General features: G+C 35.9%; 2 protein-coding genes across 2 annotated transcripts; both read right to left on the bottom strand.

Moving 5' to 3' along the window:
- Positions 1-387: 387 nt before the first annotated feature.
- Positions 388-4,815, bottom strand: LOC121991106 (probable potassium transporter 9). The gene is made up of 9 exons (XM_042545132.1): positions 4,453-4,815; positions 4,071-4,305; positions 3,744-3,989; positions 3,584-3,637; positions 2,702-2,962; positions 2,443-2,495; positions 2,247-2,370; positions 1,858-2,112; positions 388-1,582 (listed from the first exon to the last, which is right to left on the bottom strand). The coding sequence occupies exons 1-9, from the start codon at positions 4,489-4,491 to the stop codon at positions 540-542; spliced, it is 2,310 nt and encodes a 769-aa protein (XP_042401066.1). The 5' UTR covers positions 4,492-4,815; the 3' UTR covers positions 388-539.
- Positions 4,816-6,768: 1,953 nt separating this feature from the next.
- Positions 6,769-12,733, bottom strand: LOC121991096. Its single transcript, XM_042545124.1, has 9 exons — positions 12,151-12,733; positions 11,135-11,320; positions 10,768-10,860; positions 10,422-10,604; positions 10,196-10,298; positions 9,916-10,101; positions 8,678-9,819; positions 7,944-8,380; positions 6,769-7,000 (listed from the first exon to the last, which is right to left on the bottom strand). The coding sequence occupies exons 1-9, from the start codon at positions 12,397-12,399 to the stop codon at positions 6,943-6,945; spliced, it is 2,637 nt and encodes an 878-aa protein (XP_042401058.1). The 5' UTR covers positions 12,400-12,733; the 3' UTR covers positions 6,769-6,942.
- Between the last annotated feature and the right edge of the window lie 7,394 nt (positions 12,734-20,127).

The following is a 20,127-nucleotide window of genomic DNA, read 5'->3' as shown; positions in this document are numbered from 1 at the left end:
AACAATTATATTGACAACTTGATGCGAAAAGCTAAATAATATTTATAAACTAGCTAAAGCTAGAGTGAAAAATACATTATAACTGAATCCCATTAGCTACTAGAGGTTATTGTTGCTTGTCTCTTTCCCTTTACTTCATCTTGCTTTGCTAAAAAAGCTAAACCCCATACAAAGGAAAATATTGGAATTGTTGCATTATAAAACAGAATCATTCTGGATCCAACAGGAATTGTAACTATTGATGTATATTTTGTTAATTTAAATTCATTGTCTTTGTTTATTAGACCAACTAAACAGTGTTCTTGTGGCCTCTGCTACTAGATCTGTGTTGCTAACTTGGTGATAGAAAATAAGGTCAAAAAGGAATACTTTGTTCTACCCATTGTGTATAATTAAGTCTGTAAATTCTCTTTGTTGGTTTAGCCTTATCCACTAAAAATGGAATAAAAATGGATTTGCGACACTTACAGATCAAGTAGGATTCTTGTAGTGATTCATCTTCTTAGTAGCACACGGTTCTTGGTCGAACATACTTCAGTTTACAATAGATAAACCATTCCTACTTCAAGGAGTGATTCTGGAGGCAATCTGAGAGCCACATTGGGTCCGCGACAATTCTGCCGGAGAAAATTGTAGAGGATGATTGTCGTCTTCTTTATCAACGAGGATCCGGCCTTTGCTTGAATGTGTGAATGCCCCATTATGGACGCGATGCCAGATTCGTGTGCCAAAAGTAGTTCTTGGAGCTCATTGGATACAATGCCATCTTTTGCACCCTCATTCTCTGGTAGAAGGAACCTTACTTTCTTTGCTTTACTCCTGAGATTTGTGTCATTAGAGTTCCTTTCGTCCTCAAACTTTACCATCGTGCTTGCATCTGCTGAGTTCTCTTCGATTGCCCACTTGCACGGCGAGCTTCCAATGATAGTGAATCCACAATTAGCCTCATCAGACAGATTTCCAGGGAGCGAAGCTTCGGATCGTATGAAATTGGCAAGGCTAACGATCAACTCTGACTCAAAGGAATTGACATCTTGGTGTATATCACGGTAACCATACCGTACGATGCACCGGTAAGATCGGAAATCTTGAGGCCCAACACGGCCTACAAGGTATCTTTCAGATGGAGGAACAAAGGGAACAGGAACATACTTTACACAAACAAAGACAAGTATCTGGTGGAATGCAGGGAGATTAGTGACAAAGTGAGAAAAATTTGCTGGCACGCCAATAACAATGTTAGTGTAGACAAGGCCTACACCAGGAACACGTGAAATGCCAAGAGAGTCACGAAGGGCGAGAAGCCAATCGATGGAAAGCTTGTTTTGAAGATCAAACTCGTACTTCTTGATCGTAAAATGATGCCACACAAACATGACAACCATCAGGAAGAAAGCAAGAAGGATGGGCAGCCAAGCACCGTCGAGAAACTTCATAAGCGAAGACGAGAAGTACAAGGCTTCTATTGATCCAAAGATGAGAAAAAATGCAAGGGAAAAAACAAGGGAGGTGTGCCAACATAAGATCATGACCAAGGATGTGAGGCAAGTGGTAACCAACATAACTGTAATTACTGCTAAACCTGCATCATAAAGCAAGAACACAAAATCAAAAACAAGATTCTCTTAAATAGGCTATGATAATTCGAGCAACAGCTTAATGGTTATAATTGACAGTAATGATATAGAAGAAGCTGGAAACTAGTATGTGAGTCGAGATATTGTACCATTTTAGCGATCAAATGACATGATAAATGATAAGTTTTCACAGATAAATAGAGTGACAATGAGACACACAGCAACTGCAAAACATTGTTAGACAATGCAAAATTTTAGAGTTGGTTTGCCCAATCTGTACCTGATGCATTGCCTAGATGTTTCGTGTCACGGAAGCCTATCGCAGCCACCACACAGAGTACCATGAGCACCCAATTGACCTCTGGAATATAGACCTGGCCATGAATCCTGTTAGAGGTGTGGACTACCTTAACCCTCGGAAAGCAACCAAGAGATTGACTTTGGCTTATGATGGAGAATGTTCCGCTGATGATTGCTTGACTCCCAACAACAGAAGCAAGTATCGCTATCACAAACATCGGCCATCTCACACTCTCTACATGGAAGAAAGAAGTTTCACTCATCAATATTCCACAAACTATTCTGCTACTGCTGCTATATGAAGTTGTTTGAGCCTTGCAATCTGTGTTAAGCAATCCTTATTGAGGAAGAAGAAGAAAATACATTTACCTGGAACATAGACATAGAAGCCAATTTGGTAATTGTTGTTCATCGAGTGATGTTTCGATAAGTAAGCCGCTTGTCCCATGTATGCCAAAACTAAAGCTGGATAAACACATGAAGTGAAGGCAATCTGCATTCACCAGGAACAACAATGAAAGATTGCTGATGATACTGACAACTTGAACATAAACTGACAAAGTACCTGAATTGCTCTAAACGAGAAGTGACCTAAATCTGCAAACATGGCCTCTGACCCTGATATTGCATGAACAAACTGATATAACTCATCAAACCAAAATCAAAATAAAGAAACATAATGAACATAGGATACTTGATACATTATCCAACATGCTTATCGTTAAGCTAACAACTATATTTTTCACCCATCTAACTTATAGCTTTGTTACAGACTAATCATGAAAATGTAACAACTGTAACAGCGAGCATCAACAGCTTATTACCTGTCATGCATAGTAGGATTCCTCCTAAAGACATCCAACCACCTTTTCTCGTCTTCTTCAAGAATTTGAACATGTAAGATGGAGACAATTTTTGGTATATAAGTGGATTCCACTTAACAATGTTGTATATACCGAGTGTACTGATACAGAGAAGCCATGTCACAATAATTGGTGCAAATAAGAATCCAACCCGATGAGTGCCATAGTGTTGAAGGGCAAACAAACAAACTATCAAGAAACAGGTAATAGGGACCACAGCATCTGTAAAAAAAAAATGAAATTGGGGATAGAAGACCTGTACTTTATCTGAATATAACAATGTTTTTCAAAAAAAAAATACTGTGAAGTGAACAAAAAGGAATGACCAACTTATGATGCAATATCTTATATGATTGCCTTCTCCTAAACATGGCTCTACTCCCATTTTGCTTCAGTACAAAAATATAATTGATTGAACTCCTGTAATTTAACAAATACAGAACATATAACATATCCCCAGCACTTATTGAATTGAATTTCTTATCTAAATATCATGGAAAAGTCATGATAAATACAAGACAATCATAGGCCAATATTTTTGCATATCAACTGACTAGAACCACTGCAACAAGGCCAAATATATAATAGAAATCAGGATCTAAAACAAGATAGGGAAAAGTAGCTTGTGATCTGCAGTTTTCAACAAGAAAATTAGGACCACAAAATCACGGTATAAAACCATCAGTTTCCTGTATATTATATTAATATCAGAAACAAATTAATGCAAACTCTTCCAAAGATTTGTCCACGTCGGGTTGATTAAAACCTATATGGCATTCTTTTCTTTTTTGAAAGTAACTAATCAAGCAATAACCAAAACTTCTAATGTAATTGTGAACTTACATTCGTGTTGGGTCTTCGATAAAGACAACCCGAGACCAGATACTGCAGAAAAAACTGCACACGAACAGGATAAATGAATCGGATTTAGTAAAAGAAATAACAAAGACAATAGGATCTATGCAGATCAATTCACAATTTCAGAAGAAGAAGGTAAACCCACCTGATAGAGCAGGAGTTAGCACTCCATCTCCGATGACCATACAAGTGCCAAGCAAAGCCACTATCAGAAGAACAATATGCAAATTCTTGTGTTTCTCAATCCAGATTTTGATCCTCCAATGATAACCGTGAGCTTGGTGGGATTCACATTTGTAGGTCGACACCTGTTCATCTGAGGTTTGCTTGTTGGGAAGAAGACTCACATTGACATTTCTACATATCAGAGAATAAAGGGCAAAAGTACCACCTGTATCAACACAAAGAAAACTGATCAAAATCCAAAGATTAATTGATCCCAAACGTCGTTGTTTGCTACTGCTAAGGTCACCTTGCCCGTTGTCATGAGCTCTAAGAACGATGAACACATACTTGAGAAGCGGCACAAGAGTAAGGGTCCAGAACACAAAGGATAGCACACCAAAGATCTCCTCATTGGTTTCAGAATGTGTTATATCGTCCGCAAACGTGCTCTTGTAAACATACAAAGGCGAGATGCTCAGGTCACCATATACCACACCGAGACTTTGGTACGCCAAGAGCATCGTTGTCTTCCATGAACTTTTCTGCGAATGATTAACAAAAACAATCCCTTTTAACAAAGATTGCCAACCAATGAAGGAAAACCCACATAATCAAAGAACCCAACCCTAAAAAAAACCTGGTTGAACGGAATGGTGGAGAAGTCACTAAAAAATCAAGTAAAATCAAACCTTTAGGGATTTGTCACTGCATCCGAGCTCAGGATCCATCGAGGAACTTCCAATCCCAAATTTACTCTTTCGCTAAAGCAGTCTCCGATGCGATCTACAAACTATATCACGCTAAACGGGAGGCGACAAGGCATATGGCGATACAGCACAGCATTCCCCCCAGGGCAAGCTGGAAGCGGAAGGCGCCAGGGGAGGCCTTGTGAGCGCCGTTTGCTTGACGATGTGATCGATGAAAGAAGCCAAACAGCATGGTCAAGATGAGAGCACCTTCGTTGCTGGGTATTTAAAGCTCAGTCGATCCTCCATTGCTGCTGTCGACTGCGACTCTGAGCACTGGCGCACGAATCAGACCATTCAATTTCTATTTTTCCTCCTTAAAAAAATAATAAAAAAAATGTCCATTTATTTTTCACAAATTATACGTGGTATGGTAAGATAATTCGACCACTAACATTTAATAATTTTTAAAAATGTCCTTCAAAATTTAAATTTATGTAGGAGTAATTAATTAGTTTTTTCTAATTATTATTAAAATCAATGGGAAAAAAAAAGTATTTTGATAAGGAAATAATACATTTAAAAATATTTGAAGTTACATCGGATGGAATGGGCGGCCGACCACGTGGGCGACGTACGAGAGAAAGGAAGAAGACAAGAACCGATCATGTTCCAAGAACTTGCGATGCTTCTTCTATCTATCGTAATGCGTACAATTATAGACCTCTATCCGACTAAATAAGTAATTACCTTTATATATATATATATATATATTATAGCTTAAGCCCGAAATAGATATGAGAATAACAGCTGTCAATATAGATTTTTATATATATTTTACTAAACTACATTCAATGTTATTTGACTTAGTTAATTATTATCTTATTATTTTATTAAAAATATTCTCTCTTTACTAATTAATTTATATGAAGTTTAAAATAAATTTATGTTAATATCTTTTTTCTATTCACATTAAAAATAATTCGAAAGTTTATTAGTAATTCCACAAGCGAAATAATCAGTGATTTAGAGTTCGAGATTCAGTTACGACATATTATTATAAATTTTTTCCATCATTAATTTTCTCTAGTTGTTTTATATAAAAAAATATAGTTCTCTTTAGTCCCAAATCTTAGAATTGACAACACTATGATTAAAAAAACTTCTATAAATATTTTAGGTCAGACAATGTTAAAAAATATACTTTTCTTAGTTTTTTACATTAAGATAAGTATAATATTAAATTAAATTAATTTTTTTCATAGGGAAGCCGTAAGGGTATTTTTAAAAACCCAAATAATTTAGATTTTCAAAAGTCAAGTACTTTATCCTAATGACTCTACTAATGACTCTACTTTAGTATTTTAATACTAAAATATTTTAATTAATATAATTTCATTATAAAGGGTATTTCAATGTATTATAAAGATGAGTTTAGTTATGATTGAAATAAGAATATTATAAAAGAAAATTTCAATCCAAATTGAATCCGAACTAATTTAAAATTATAAATTTAAAATTCAATCCATCCAATTAACCTGATCCATATAGATCTAAATATTTAAATTTAAGAGTTTAATTATCTAAATTATGTCAAAAATAAATTTGATCCGTCAATCGTACCGAGTTGACACGAAAAATATCCAATCAATCCTAAAACCTTAATTCAAGTCAACTCGAACCCAATTTTTTTTCATATCAAATTCAAATCCAACCCGATTTGATTAGAATCCTAAATCCTTACACTAACCTGATATTTTTAGTGTTGACTTAGATTGTCAGATCGGATTCATTTTTAACACACTTCAATACACTTGAATGATCTTCTCAAATTCATCTATCGAATAAATCCCAAACTACAAAATGCAACAGCCAAATATCACTATTAGTTCGAGCACCACGAACGTATGATATATCTACGAGATTCTCTTACCGCTGAGCCCAAGGGGTAGGACTTGCATGTTTTTAGACACTAAAAAAAAAAGACTTTCGTATCATTCAACTTGTTAACTTCAGAATGTGCTAATTCTGTTGCAAACTTAAATTTATCAAAATATTAAAAGTTGGCATATTTTAGGAGTCAACTAAAAAACACACTCGTTAACTTCAGCATAATGCATCATTAGTGAGATCAACAACTCATATTTCTTAACCACGAACTCTAATAACCTGAGAAAAAAAAAAAGAAAAAAAAAAAAAAAAAATCTAAATCAAAATTTTGAGCAATAATTTTTCTACAACTCAAATCTTTTTTCCCTTCATCTAAACTGCAACATCAACAAACTAATGTCACTAAAACATCAGGCAGATACATCAAAAAAAAACAAAAAGGAAATGGGATTAAAAAATTTCTGACCATATTTAAATCTACCATAATAGAATGGTGAAATATAAACATCACAAAAACAGACTGTTAGAATGTACACAGTGTAGTAATTCTCTTCCTGAATGCTTCAGCATTCATTGCTTTGTCTTCCTAAACCCTTCATTCTTTCATCCTGCCAAAGGGGGGAAGTCGCCATCATCCTTCAGCTGATAGGGTTGAGTTAGCCTGCACATTTCATACATTTCCAACTTTTTATGGTCACTGATGCTAAATAATGAAGACCTTTTTGTTTCACAATCTACTAAAATATTTCCAAGTTATGATTTATGACAACAAATTTACAGTGTCAACTGTTTCATCACAGATTATTTATCTTCAGTATTGTCAAGCAATGGCATGGAAAAGCATGTCCTTTTTAGATTAAAATGTAAAGAAAATTGAGGGAGTTTTTGCACACAGATTGAATGATTTTGCCCCTGATTGATACATAGTTTTGAGATATAGCTATTGTGTTGTGTTTCTGTTCAAGATTAGAAAAGGATGCTAAGCTCCATGTGTCACTTCCATCCATTCCTGTATCTGAAGGTGTTTTCCACTTGATGTTTATTATTTGCTGCTTCTGTGATTTTTATTTCATGACTATTAAATCAAATCCATTGTGTGCAGTATCAAAAATCGTAATTGGTATTGAGTTTGTCATAGAAACCTTTAAGAGCTCATAATCACTTTCGTGTAACAAAAGGAAAGAACCTTTTGGGTTCTCAAGCTGACCAATATCATTGGACGATGATAATGCACGCATCCTTTGCAGGAATTTATCACCTCCACCAAAGGATCTTAAAGGGCCATATCAAGGGAAAGAGGAACATTCTAAAATTTTCTTTTAACAAAAGAAGAGAATTTGCCTAATTTAAGTTTTGTAAGGTTACGGTGCTTGACCAGAAGTAATTCAGTGGACTACAAATATAAATTCATCAAAAGGCAAAGTTGGAGATGTTGATCACTCTAGAGGCCCATGAATATGAGTCAATCAAATGGTCAACAAAGAGAAAATCTTATATTAAAAAAACTGAAGTTTTTGCAAAACACTATGCGAACCAAACTGTTGAAAAACAATTAGCAAATCATGCTGCAATTAATAATTGATATTCCAAGATACGTGACTTACTTTTCATTGTTCAAACTTCTATGAGGACTTTCGACTGTTAATGTTGGTATAGATGATCCAGAGCCCCTACCAACAGCATTGGCTGACTCTAAATTGGCACCCCTTCCTGAAGACAAACTTCCCGTCGTAACAGGACCAAAATTACCAAATTCAAGTTTGCCTTCAGGAGTGTATGGATAACCATTTGCAGGAGAAACCACCATAAAAGCAGAGCCAGGTGACTGAGGGCGATCTGTTGAAATTGGATCTCCATGACCATTTCCCAAAAAACTAGGAGGTATAGGCGGTGGAGGTGGAACATGATTCCTTTCGTCCGATGTTCCCTCATAATATGGTGAGTCCCCATAACCATTTCTCCGGTATCTGGGAAAATGATTTGCTTGCATTTGATTCCTTCCTCTTCCTAACATATGTCTCTCTCTGTATGAACGAGAATTCTACAGAATCAAAGTTACCAAACAAAATTAAGCAATTGTACTTAGAACCTTATGTTAGATTAATAAGATCCACAGACGTTACTGCTCTCAAAAATATCATAATTTAGGTTAACTGTATGATGAACTCTCATGTATAAGCATCACAAATGGGAAGCTTTAAAATTTGTTCAAATTATGTCAGGACACCAAAACAAACATAGGAAAATATAGAATAAGTAAATGGAGATTAACTCATGTGCAACCTTACCACAAAACAAGGAATCAAAATGATTCTCAACTGGAACTAAAAAAACTCACCGTGTTTGGAAGGTATGTACCAGTTCCCCTTGTTTTCGTGATGTCTTTGGCACCATAATCATTAGAAATTAATGGCGGGATCAAATAATAACTTGTGGGAAGTGGTGGCATGTGGACAAGGCCAGTTGCACCAACATGCGCATACATGTTTTGCACATTCCAGGAATGCTTGTTTTGATATGGGGAAGGGGGAGCATGATAGAGCGGTACTAAATATGGGTTGAACAAACACTCTTGGAACTCCTGAGCATGATGAAGATTGCTATAATAAAGCTGATAATCACCACAGAGGTCTGATAAATTATTGGAACTAGGACTTGCATCATCTAACTTTCCATCATCTGGGCAGTCCCCATGGATTGAATCTTCACAATTCCAGTTTGCTGATGGTGATTCATGAACATTACTAGAAAGTGCAGTGGTGGTGGGTTCTCTAGGCCAGGATGCACTATTCAATGACTTAGCCTTGTATCTCATTTCATCACAAGAGGATGTAGATTTATTTGAAGACACTCCCACCACAACATTATCTCTCGTACTCATACTACCCAATGTCCTATCATTGTGATTGTTCTCTGAACAGAAAAACAAGTGGGGTGCATGAAAAACTTTTCCAGATGTTGACGGCTTAAAACTTTCATCTGATGATCTTGATGCTCTCGTGGAATGAAGATTTGTAGCATCATCAATGGAATGTTTGCTTGTAATGTCTTCCTCAGAAACCAAAGAGCCATTTCTAGACCAGTCCGCATTAATAGGTGAACTAGCAGAATGCTTGCCATGTTGTTTTGTTGATGTGCAATTCGCATCCAAGTTCAAATTCTTGAGGTTATTTATCGCATCCATCGATGCTCCATTAGAGTCACGGGTTGGTGAAGCTACAAAATGTAAGTCCTCATTTCCATTTTCTGCATTTAAGTTTGATACTTTGTATTCATCTCCCCTGTGATCGACTGTTCCACTCTTTAGGGAACTAGAAGTGACATCTTGCACATCTGGTCTTTCCCGACTTCCATGTCTACATAAGGTGCTTCTGAAGAACAAATTAATTTCATCTACAATATTTGCAGAAGATGATTGAAGTATCCGACCAAGTTTTCGAGCACCGAAAGTGAAAGCACTGCGTATACGGTGAAAATTACCTATGAGCAGGATAAAGAAGAAACTTAGTAAAAGATTTTCAAGTTAATTTAGAAATCTTGCCATGGAACTTAAACCGAAAGGAAAATACTACTAACTTTTGCTAACACTGCGTCCAAGATTATTGTTTGGTTTCAATGGATCCACAATATTCAGATACTTCTGCATGAATACCTGATTGCTGTTCCCATACATCCTAGATGGAACTGAAAACATTTCTATATATTCTTCAATAAATTCCTCGGTAAGTGGTGAACCGTTTCCTTTTGTTTCCAATGGTTCCACTGTGCAAGCACACCAAAAAGGTCAAGAAATAGTTAAAAAAAAGTTTCGTACAATGATCATTTACCAACAATAGTATGTTGAAAGTCGTCTTACGAACTAGTTTTGGCAATGAAGTAATAGAAACAGGGCCTTGTAGAGTGATACAGTATTTGTTCCAATCAAACTTACTGTAGTAGTCCAAAAACCTATAGAGAACCTGCCAAATGACAGCCCCTCATAAAAGCTAAAAGAGAAACAACAATATGAAATCAAATGCAAGAAGAAATCAAATGAACAAAATGAAATTTTAGAAGAAAATTCTTATTCTTGGATAACTCACCGCTAGGGGGCCATCCATATTCTCATGGAACAGATGGAAGACATGAAGTATTAAAATCTCCAATGCGTAAGTAGATATCAAACCATGATGAGCACCAAGAATGCGACTTTCATAGTAACACCAAGCCTTGATCAATATTATACTGCGTTTGAAAAGATGATCTTTTCCAATTTTTTCATTTATCTACAAGACAGTGTTGATTTGCAAATTGCATGATGAGAATAACATATTATTTCTATAAATGAATTAATATGCAAAATATATATGAGAGTTCTAGTGCCTTGGAAGAAAAAAATAAAGGATCAAATCATATTTGAAACTGCACCGGCAAGCTTTTCCCATGTACCTTCTCGAGAAAGCAAAGTGTACAAAGCCCACCAATCTGATTGAATGAGATATCTACCACAATATTCTGCACAATGCATTTCACAAGTTTAACCTGCATAGACAAAATTCAGTCATAAGACTCAAACTATGACTATCCTATATATCATAGTCTTATCAACCCAGAGTGAGGCAGTTTTCAGTCACCATCATACTTCAATGCACGTTAGGAAAATGAAATTTAAGAAAACTACAAGTTTACGAATGTATGTTACATGAACAAATCAACTGGCATATTTTAAAATAGATCACATTTTTAGAAGACAACTTGAATAGATGTATAATGTCATATACTAGACAATAAACCAAAATTCAACAAGATGAGAAACCTCAGCACGAATAAGTTGAACATCATTCACTTCAAATCCAGAATCCTTATTATGTTCTTCTTCTCCAAGAACAGAACAAAGTTCACTTGCCAACATCTCTTCATTATTAGGGGCACCAAGGGCGGTCAGATCAATATCTCCATCAGGAAGATAAGTCTTTAGAGGAACTGATCCAAATGGAAACACCTGATGAGATTTGAAAAGAAACAAAAGATATCAAGAATTCAAGACAAGATTCAGCCAGATTATGCCAAAAATCTAGTGCAGAAATGTCAATAGCACTTATCTCCAAAAGATTATACTAAATATCACACTTTGAAAACAAAAAACATAAAGGATACCATCATGTAAACAAAATACAATCCATTAGCAACTCAACCAGATTAAGTTTGTATGTAAGGCAATGAGCTAACATTAACCAAACCTTGATCACCTTCCATGCATGGTGCTATATGTGTGTATATATCTACATGTTCATGTGTACCTTAAGGAGAGGAAATTTTCAGTTCGAAATATCTGCGAATGGACAAAAGTTCTAAGCTCAAATGTAGATTAATATAAAAGTAGATAAATATATATCCAATAATAGGGTTTCCTTCAGCTTTTAGTTTAATAAGATTATAAGAACAACAAAATTATAATGAAATCAAAAGACTTGTCCAGATTCTTTTCATCACAACACTACCCAGGGACACAATTGTACAATGAAAAGGTTGTGCATTCCCAATAAGTCAAAGTTATGCCATCAACGAAGTAGCCAAGTCTAACAAAAACATGAAGCCAACTACAGGGAAAACCAATGTACCCAACTATAAAGTGGTAAGGAGAGATTTAGAACATTATATTATAAGGTTAATACGCTCCACGCACACATGAAACGAACCACAAGATATGAACGCACAGTACATGATGAAAACTGATTTAAAGCAATTTTACGAACTGAAAAAAAAAAATCAAATAAGCATAATAACCAAAATTTGAATAGGTCGTACAAGAAACCAACAGAGATGAGTTACCTTACTCCCCATGCGCGTCGTGAGCAGCTCCTGCACATAATCAACGACGGCCTTCCGTCTTTCTTCGGAGACAACGGTCGGCCGGATGCACCGTAAAACTTCTCGAGTAGCCTCCTCCGCCCGCCTCCAGTTCTCAGCCTTGATCACAGAAGGATGCGGGTTCGGCGGCTGCGGATGGGAACAAGGCAAATCGTGACCTCCCGAAGCGTCGGCGTCGGACAGCGGCGGCCAGGAATCCAGGTCCCCCATTCCGGGACGAGTCCGACGAAGGAACCCCCCAAGCTCTAAACTTTCCTCCCGCCTGCGAATCGACGCGGCCCAGAGATCACAGGGGACCGAGAAATTGCCGGAATCAAAAGGGAACGCGCCGCCAAATCGATCGGAAGGCGATCGCACGTCGAGGGCGGCGGAACGATCGCGAGGAAAAGGGAAAGGCAGGAATTTTACGAGAGGAATTTAGCGAACAGGGCGGCTTGAGGAATTTGGGTGGCGGTCCGGATCGAGGTTTTCTTTTGGGATCGGTTTCCGGTGCGTCGCCGAAAATCCCTTTTCGGAATCAGAGAAAACGAAAACAAAAACAAAAACAAAAAATGGAGAAGAAAAAGGAAAATATAAACAAAAAGTATCTCCTTTAGATTCCTTTTTCCCACTTCTCTTCCTATTTCGAGAAAAGGTATTTAATTGGCAAAAATATAAAGGCTTTTTAATTTAAAAAAAATCAAAAAAAAATGTTATCGCCTTTCCTGCATTTTGACTTGGTTTACTTGGATTATTTTTTTATGTTAAAATTTTTATCTGATTAATTTTTAAAAATAAATATTTTTTAAATTTGAGATAAATCTAAAACTCTGATTTACTTCAACTCACTATATAATTAAAATATTTATTTATCATAAAATAAAATTAAGATAAAGATAAATTTTCAATCATTTTTCTTTGGGAAAGGATTCTCTAAGCCATTTTTTTTTCATATTTCTATATTACATTCACTATCACACTGATCATATCAGATTATGCATCCTTCAGATCTGACATAATTTAATATAATCCGTTCAATTAATGAATAGGACATGATTTTTCAGGAAGAAATGAGACAGAGGATCCTATTATTTTACACTTTCTTCTCTTTTTGTGAATACTCAAATAACACGGATATATTTTTTTAATTATTAAATTTGATTTTTAAAATATCTTTTTTACCATTTGCCTTGCGCATTTTTATTTGAATCAACTAATCAAGCACTTGTTCAATAAGGCGACGGTTAGGTTGCAATAAAATAATCTAAAAAATCATGAAATTATGAGTCAAATTGGCTATAGAATTGTAATGCAATGGTCAAATTGATTGTAAAATCACGACACTAATCAAGTGGTTGCTCGATTATGCAGCCACAAAATCACTATTAACTATTAGGTTACGTTTGGTAGGGTGTAATATATCTTGTAATGTAATCAGGATTATATTACAAGGTTGATTATTTTGTTTGTTTTAACTTTAAACCTGTAATGTAATATAATCTCGATTACAAAAGATAGTGAAGTTTTGTAATCTGGATTACAAAGCAAATACTATGTAATCCGATTACATTACGAGATCACTATTTAACCAAAAATTGAATGTCGAATATACCCCTAGTCAGCCTATCGCCCTCGGCCGTCGCCCGCTCACCGGTCGTCGTCGGTCACCGATCGCCGGCTGCCGCCGCCGGCCGCGATCATCGTTCACCAGTCGCGGTCGTCAGTCACCAATCGCGGTCGCCAGTCACCGACCGTCGCCGCCGCTGCCGATCGGCAGCCCCATCGTCGCCGGTCGGTTACAGGCCGCCGCCAGTCAGTCACAGGCCGTCGCCAGTCGGCCATAGGCCGCCGCCAATCGATCACCGGCCGTCGGTCGCCGGCCGGCCGGCATCGGTCACCAGACACAAGCTCCGGTAGAGGTGCGACGGTCGTCGGTAGAAGTCGCAGGATATTTTTATCATTTTATAATAATATGAATAACATTCCTTATAAAAAATAATGGATACCAAACAAAAGAATGTAATCATCTCTGTAATCAAAGATTACATACATTATATTATCAAACATAATAATATAATCAAAATTACATTACATTACATTATAAATTTGATTACATTATATTACCAGCTCAATTATATTATACTCAACTAAATGTAGCCTTAGATTAATTATGAAATTACAATCGGGTCGCTCAACTAGATAATTATATTTTTAAAAAATTAGGCAATTATATTTGGTAAAAACTAAAAGGATGTCTTTTATTTTTTTAAATCATCAAGATACACCTCAGTTTGATTTTTCATCAAAAAGATATCATACCGTCTAGTAAAACTACCCAACTACCTTTCGCTATATATTGTTTCTATTTATTTTATTTTTATATTTTCCACTTAAATCTTTAATCTGGGTGCACAGCTGCTACAAGTGAATTGAACATATTTCGTAGTTGTTATAATATAAAAAAATAAAGATTAAAATTATTTGGAGCATCTGAAAAAATTTTAAATGGTGTTTTTTTAGTCTTAAATCGATCAATTATCAATTTCATCTCATATCCAGTTATAGATCTTTGAATGATCTTCAATTTAATATATTGTGTATCATGTGATTTAACTTGAATCAAAAATTATGAACTCTCAAAATATAAAACTTAATATTTGTGTTATAACAACTATAAAATCATAGTTGCTATAACTACATGGTAGCTCGATTATAGCAGTTAAGAAATTATAGCTGCTACAATTATATGGTAGCTCAATTGTAACAACTACAAAATTGTAGTTGCTACAGAGTTGTAACATCTACAATTTCATAATTGTTACAACATAAATGTTAAATCTTAAACTTTGAAAGATTGTAATTTTTGACTCGGATTGAACCACGAAACGCATAATATATCAAATTGAAGTTCGTTTATAAATATACAACTAATTATAGGATGAAATCTATAACATCCAGATTTTAACTCAAAAAATATTGTTTAAAGTCTTTTTGAATATTCTAAATAATTTGTCTTAAATCTTTTTTTCATGTTATAATAGCTATGAGATTGTAGTTGCTACAACACGCCTAAAATTCAGGATTTAGAGGGAAAATATAAAAAAGTGATAATAACAAGAATATCACAGTAGATTTTACATAAATATGAAAATCTTTCATAAAAAATTAAAATTAAAATGGGCATTGGCACTGGACAACTGTCAAGGTGGAGTTCTAAGTTAAGATGGTCAATGTCAAAGTGTCAAAGGGTCGAACGAAAGACGATTGCAACGGTCGGTCGGGACAATCAGTGTGGAGTAGTAGGACGGTAAGGAAACCGAAGAGCTTGTTGATTAGCCCAAAACTAGTGTCACGAATAAACTCCAAATTAATTCAGTGCTTGAAAATCCTAAATTCACTCAAGAGATAATGTAGTATAGGGCCCACGTCGATTTTCTCAAGGAAATTAGTAGGTGAGTGCTTGATTTAGATACAAATCTCTTCTTGGGGTTCTTTTTGGATTTTCTGCTTAAAAGTGGGGTTGTTGTATTTTTGAACTAAATCCTAGATAAAAAATCAAAATGCAATCCCGTAAAAGAGAAGAAAATTAATTAAATCTAATCTAAAGCAGAATTTAAATTCACAGGGAAAGCTAAACTTCTTAACAAGGAAGAAACTTACCCTAAAGTAATTAGAATATCAACTAAGCCTAAAGATCAACACAACTCAACTTGAATTTGCAGAAAATTATAGAAACAAACAGCAGAATTGAAAAGCGGAACAAAACTCTCAGAATTCTAATTTAAAAAAAAATAGGATTTGCTTAATCAAGTGGGGAACAAAATTATAGAATTTAAATCTAATTTGCAGGACAGAATTTGCAGAAACAAGACAATTGAAGAAACAAAAGTTGCAGAATCAAAATTTCAGAAAGTAGAAATGCAAAAACAAGGTATTCAAGAACAGAAATTACTTGAACAAAAGTGCAAAAAAAATTACAGAAACTAGTAAGAAATAGCAAGGAATTAAACTGCCCACTCTCAAACACAATCAAGTTCTCAACGACACCCTTCTTGTCGTCGCACAAGTAGCCGGAGTTGAAATCCTCAGTTCTGGAAATCAGTGAAGAAGAGATTAACGCGTGCTGATCTGAGATCCAATCTGATTTTTCATAACCTAAATTAGAGAACCCCTCTCTTACGCTAATTGCGCTAACAGACTTGAATCTGGAAATGCAGGGACTGCTGAAATTACAAATATGAACCAAACGAGGCGAGGATGAGGGAAGGACAAATGCCAGGAATCACCATAGAACCCCAATGATTGCCAATGAAGAATGGAAAATGGATTTGCTCTTTCTGCCGTTACCAACAACAAGAGCAGCGGAAGTTCAGATTTAACAAACCCCCCATATAAACCCTCTAGGAGAGATTCCAGCCAACCGAAGATGTCCCAGCAGTTGTCTTAACCTTCAACACCAACCTCAACTCTTAAGAAGTCGATCAGAATGAAGAACGGGGGCTGCGATGCAAAGAAAACATGATGCAGAAATTTTTGGCACGATGAACAGTAGGCGCAACCACTGTTCATCCGCGAATCTTTGCATTCTTATACCTTGGTCTAACTGAACCGGAATTAGAGTGAATCTTGGTCTGGTTTAAGGAGAATTTTAGGTATTTGGTGTGAGGATTCGGCTTAGGTCATGATCAATGGTTTGGCTTAATGAAATGGCTAGAGTCAAATTGAATGTGCACCATCTCCACTTGGTTGAATTCCTCTTGAGTTGATTTGGCTTCACTTGAATCATGTATCCATTCCAATATCCTACAAGACTCAATTCAAATGATGAGGAATATATCATGAATTAAGAAAAGAAATAACATTGAACTCAAAATAATTCTAAATTATAAACACTCTAAAGTGTTCTAATTAACACATAAATTAGCTCAAAATTACCAAATATCAACCAAGAGACTTCTGGCACTTTTCCAAGGCTTCACCGTTTGGGGTTCAAGCGGCAGCGGCAGAGAAGTGTGCGGCAGTCTAGATTTTCCAGCAACATCCAGCGAAGGGGTTCTTCGTTGAAAGATTCGTTCGCCATCATCGTGTCGAAGCAAGCAACGCCGACTTTGGGGGTTCCAGAGTCGGGTCTTTCGTGTGATGGCGAAGGGTAGTCGTTGGTAACTGGGAGTTAAAGTGTGAATTGTAAATGGATTAGCTTAGTTTAATTCTGTTAATTTTGTCAATTTACTTGTGTTGATGCTTTTGATTAAATGTTTGTATCAAACTTGATTCCCCATGCTTCAATTGCACATATTATGCTTAATTAGTTTCATGCATACAACGTGTTCGATCAAATGCTTCAACCAATAGTTAGGTTTATTTTAATGCATTTTAGTTTGGTTAATTCTCGCTTTGTCTTGTTCATTCAATTTCGTTAAGTTCTAGTTTTGATTTAATGCAATTAGGATAGATTAGCTTAGGTTTTATTACATGCTAGTTTCGTTTTATGTTTTACTTATGTTGTCTTTTATTTTCTACAATTGTAGTTAGGTTAGGCTTAGCTTTATTACTCGCATTGCCTTTCATTTATTAGATTAGATTTCATTTAATCCTGTGTTATTTTGTTCTTTAGTTTAATTGTGTTGATAGTTAATCCATAGCGTAGTGTGATAATACGTTGTGGATTAATTATTCACACTTAGTTAGATTTCATTCCAGCATTAGATTAGTTTCCTACTGGTTGTGCTTTTCATTTGTTAGATTTATAATCAAAATCCAAAACCCCCAATTCCATATTAAAAATCTCAAAAATAGAAATAACATACAATCTTAGACTACCATCCTATCGTTGCTTTCGTTGACGGACGACCCGAGTCATTTCTATGCTACATTAGGGTAGAAGGGATTTGATACTTCATTGTTTGATGCTCATTTCAAGACAAAATTGGGTCATAATCTATTTGTCTTAAATCTTTTTTCCATGTCATAATAGCTATGAGATTGTAGTTGCTACAACACGCCTAAAATTCAAGATTTAGAGGGAAAATATAAAAAAGTGATAATAACAAGAATAACACAGTAGAGTTTACATAAATATGAAACATCTTTCATAAAAAATTAAATTAAAATGGACATTGGCACGGGTCAACTGTCGAGGTGGAGTTCTAAGTTAAGATGGTCAATGCCAGAGTGTCAAAGGGTCAAACGAAGGACGATTACAACGGTCGGTCGGGACAGTCAGTGTGGAGCAACATGACGCTAAGGAAATCGAAGAGCTTGTCCTGGTGGGGAGGAAATGCTACTACACAGTCACTGTAGGGAAGAGCAACTGAGGTCAACATAGAGAAGGGATCCCGGCCGAACGGCTACCTTGCTCGATCAAGCAGCGAGACCCTTGTCATCTCTCTGAAGCCGACAGAGCGGAGGAGTCCCGACCGAGTGGCTACCCTGCTCGGCTAAGCAGCAGAACTCTTGTCATCTCTCGAAAGCCGACAGAATGGAGGAGTCCCGACCGAGCGGCTATCCTGCTAGGCCAAGCAGCGGGACATGACCATTAACGGAGTGGAGGAGTTCCGGCCGAGCGACTACTTCGCTTAGCCAAATAGGGGGACTATTGTCATATCTCTCGATATTCTTCTGAAAGATAATGCTGCTGACACGAGGCATGATTGACAGACGAATCGTACGGCGGATGTTTTTATTGTCTTATTAGGGATATACATGCCATGTTAGATATAGTGTCAAAGGTACTTTCCTGACAGGTCCCTTCATAGGACATATTGGAGAACGTGCTCCATGTCTTGAGGAGTGTGCACGTCGCCCACCAAAGCTATATATAAAGGGGGGTCCATCATCGGCGGAGGTACGCTTGATTACTGTTTGCACTTGCGTTATTGTTGCTTCGTTTTTCTTCAACTATTCCGATGACTGACTTGAGCGTCGGAGAGCCAACGCCAGAGACTCCTTCCCTATCTCAGCACTATCATTACTTATTTTACAGAACGGAGCAAGATCTACAATCAATCATTGAAATCGTCACATTCCTAACTTTCCACCTTCCGGACATCCTTTTTATTATTAAAAAAACACTCTTTAAATTGTTATTCATTATATTTTCACAACTACTCATTTATTTAGTCGTGATTTTGTGATCATTTAGTCGAGCAAATGTTTATTTATTTAACTTTTTTTTATAATCTAAATGGAGAGGCGAAGCGTATTTTAGAAAATTAATTCATCATTTAGTCATTTATTAATAATAATAATAATAATAATAATATTAATAATAATAAATGCACATCATTTTATTTTCTTGATTTATTTTATTTTTACGGCAATTTTTTCGGATGATCTATTCGTCTTCTACGAGAAGGATCCGGAAGGGCTCCACCCCGCGCGAAATGAGATTTTGCCCGTCCATCGACTCTGAGTGCGGATGATCGGACGGCTGTCACAAAGTCAAAATGTCCCATCATATTTTGTTCTTTCCTTTGACTCCAACTCCACCCGATTTGACTTGACTGTCACATCCCTGCCGATGCCGTCTGTAGTTAGCTCGCCCTCCAACTCCTTCAAATTCACAAGAATGCCACCATCAGATTTTGTTTAATTTTTTGAATTTACTCAAAACTAAAAACTAAAAATTACCCATATTTTTCTTTAAACATATTTTTTCTTCTAAAATAATGACAGATATTTTGCTATATGTTAAAATCCTGGATAGATTTAGGATCGAAATGAAATTTCATTCGCATCAACGTGAGTATAATTCAAATCTTCTGTTCTTAAATTTCTCTGTCTCCATATCTCCTATCGATCGGACCGACTAGATTATATCTCAAGGTATTATTATTTTTAAGATGTATGTAATATCTTTATAATGTGTAAGACATCTTTAAGATGTAATCTGATCTATCCGATCAATAAAAAGATACGGGGACAAAAAAAAAAAAAAATAATAATAATAATTAAGGACAT

The sequence above is a fragment of the Zingiber officinale genome, chromosome 1B (genome assembly GCF_018446385.1).
Source record: "Zingiber officinale cultivar Zhangliang chromosome 1B, Zo_v1.1, whole genome shotgun sequence".
Taxonomy (NCBI): domain Eukaryota; kingdom Viridiplantae; phylum Streptophyta; class Magnoliopsida; order Zingiberales; family Zingiberaceae; genus Zingiber; species Zingiber officinale.
Note: the sequence above shows the minus strand (reverse complement) of the source record. Positions and strands in the feature narration are given on the sequence as shown.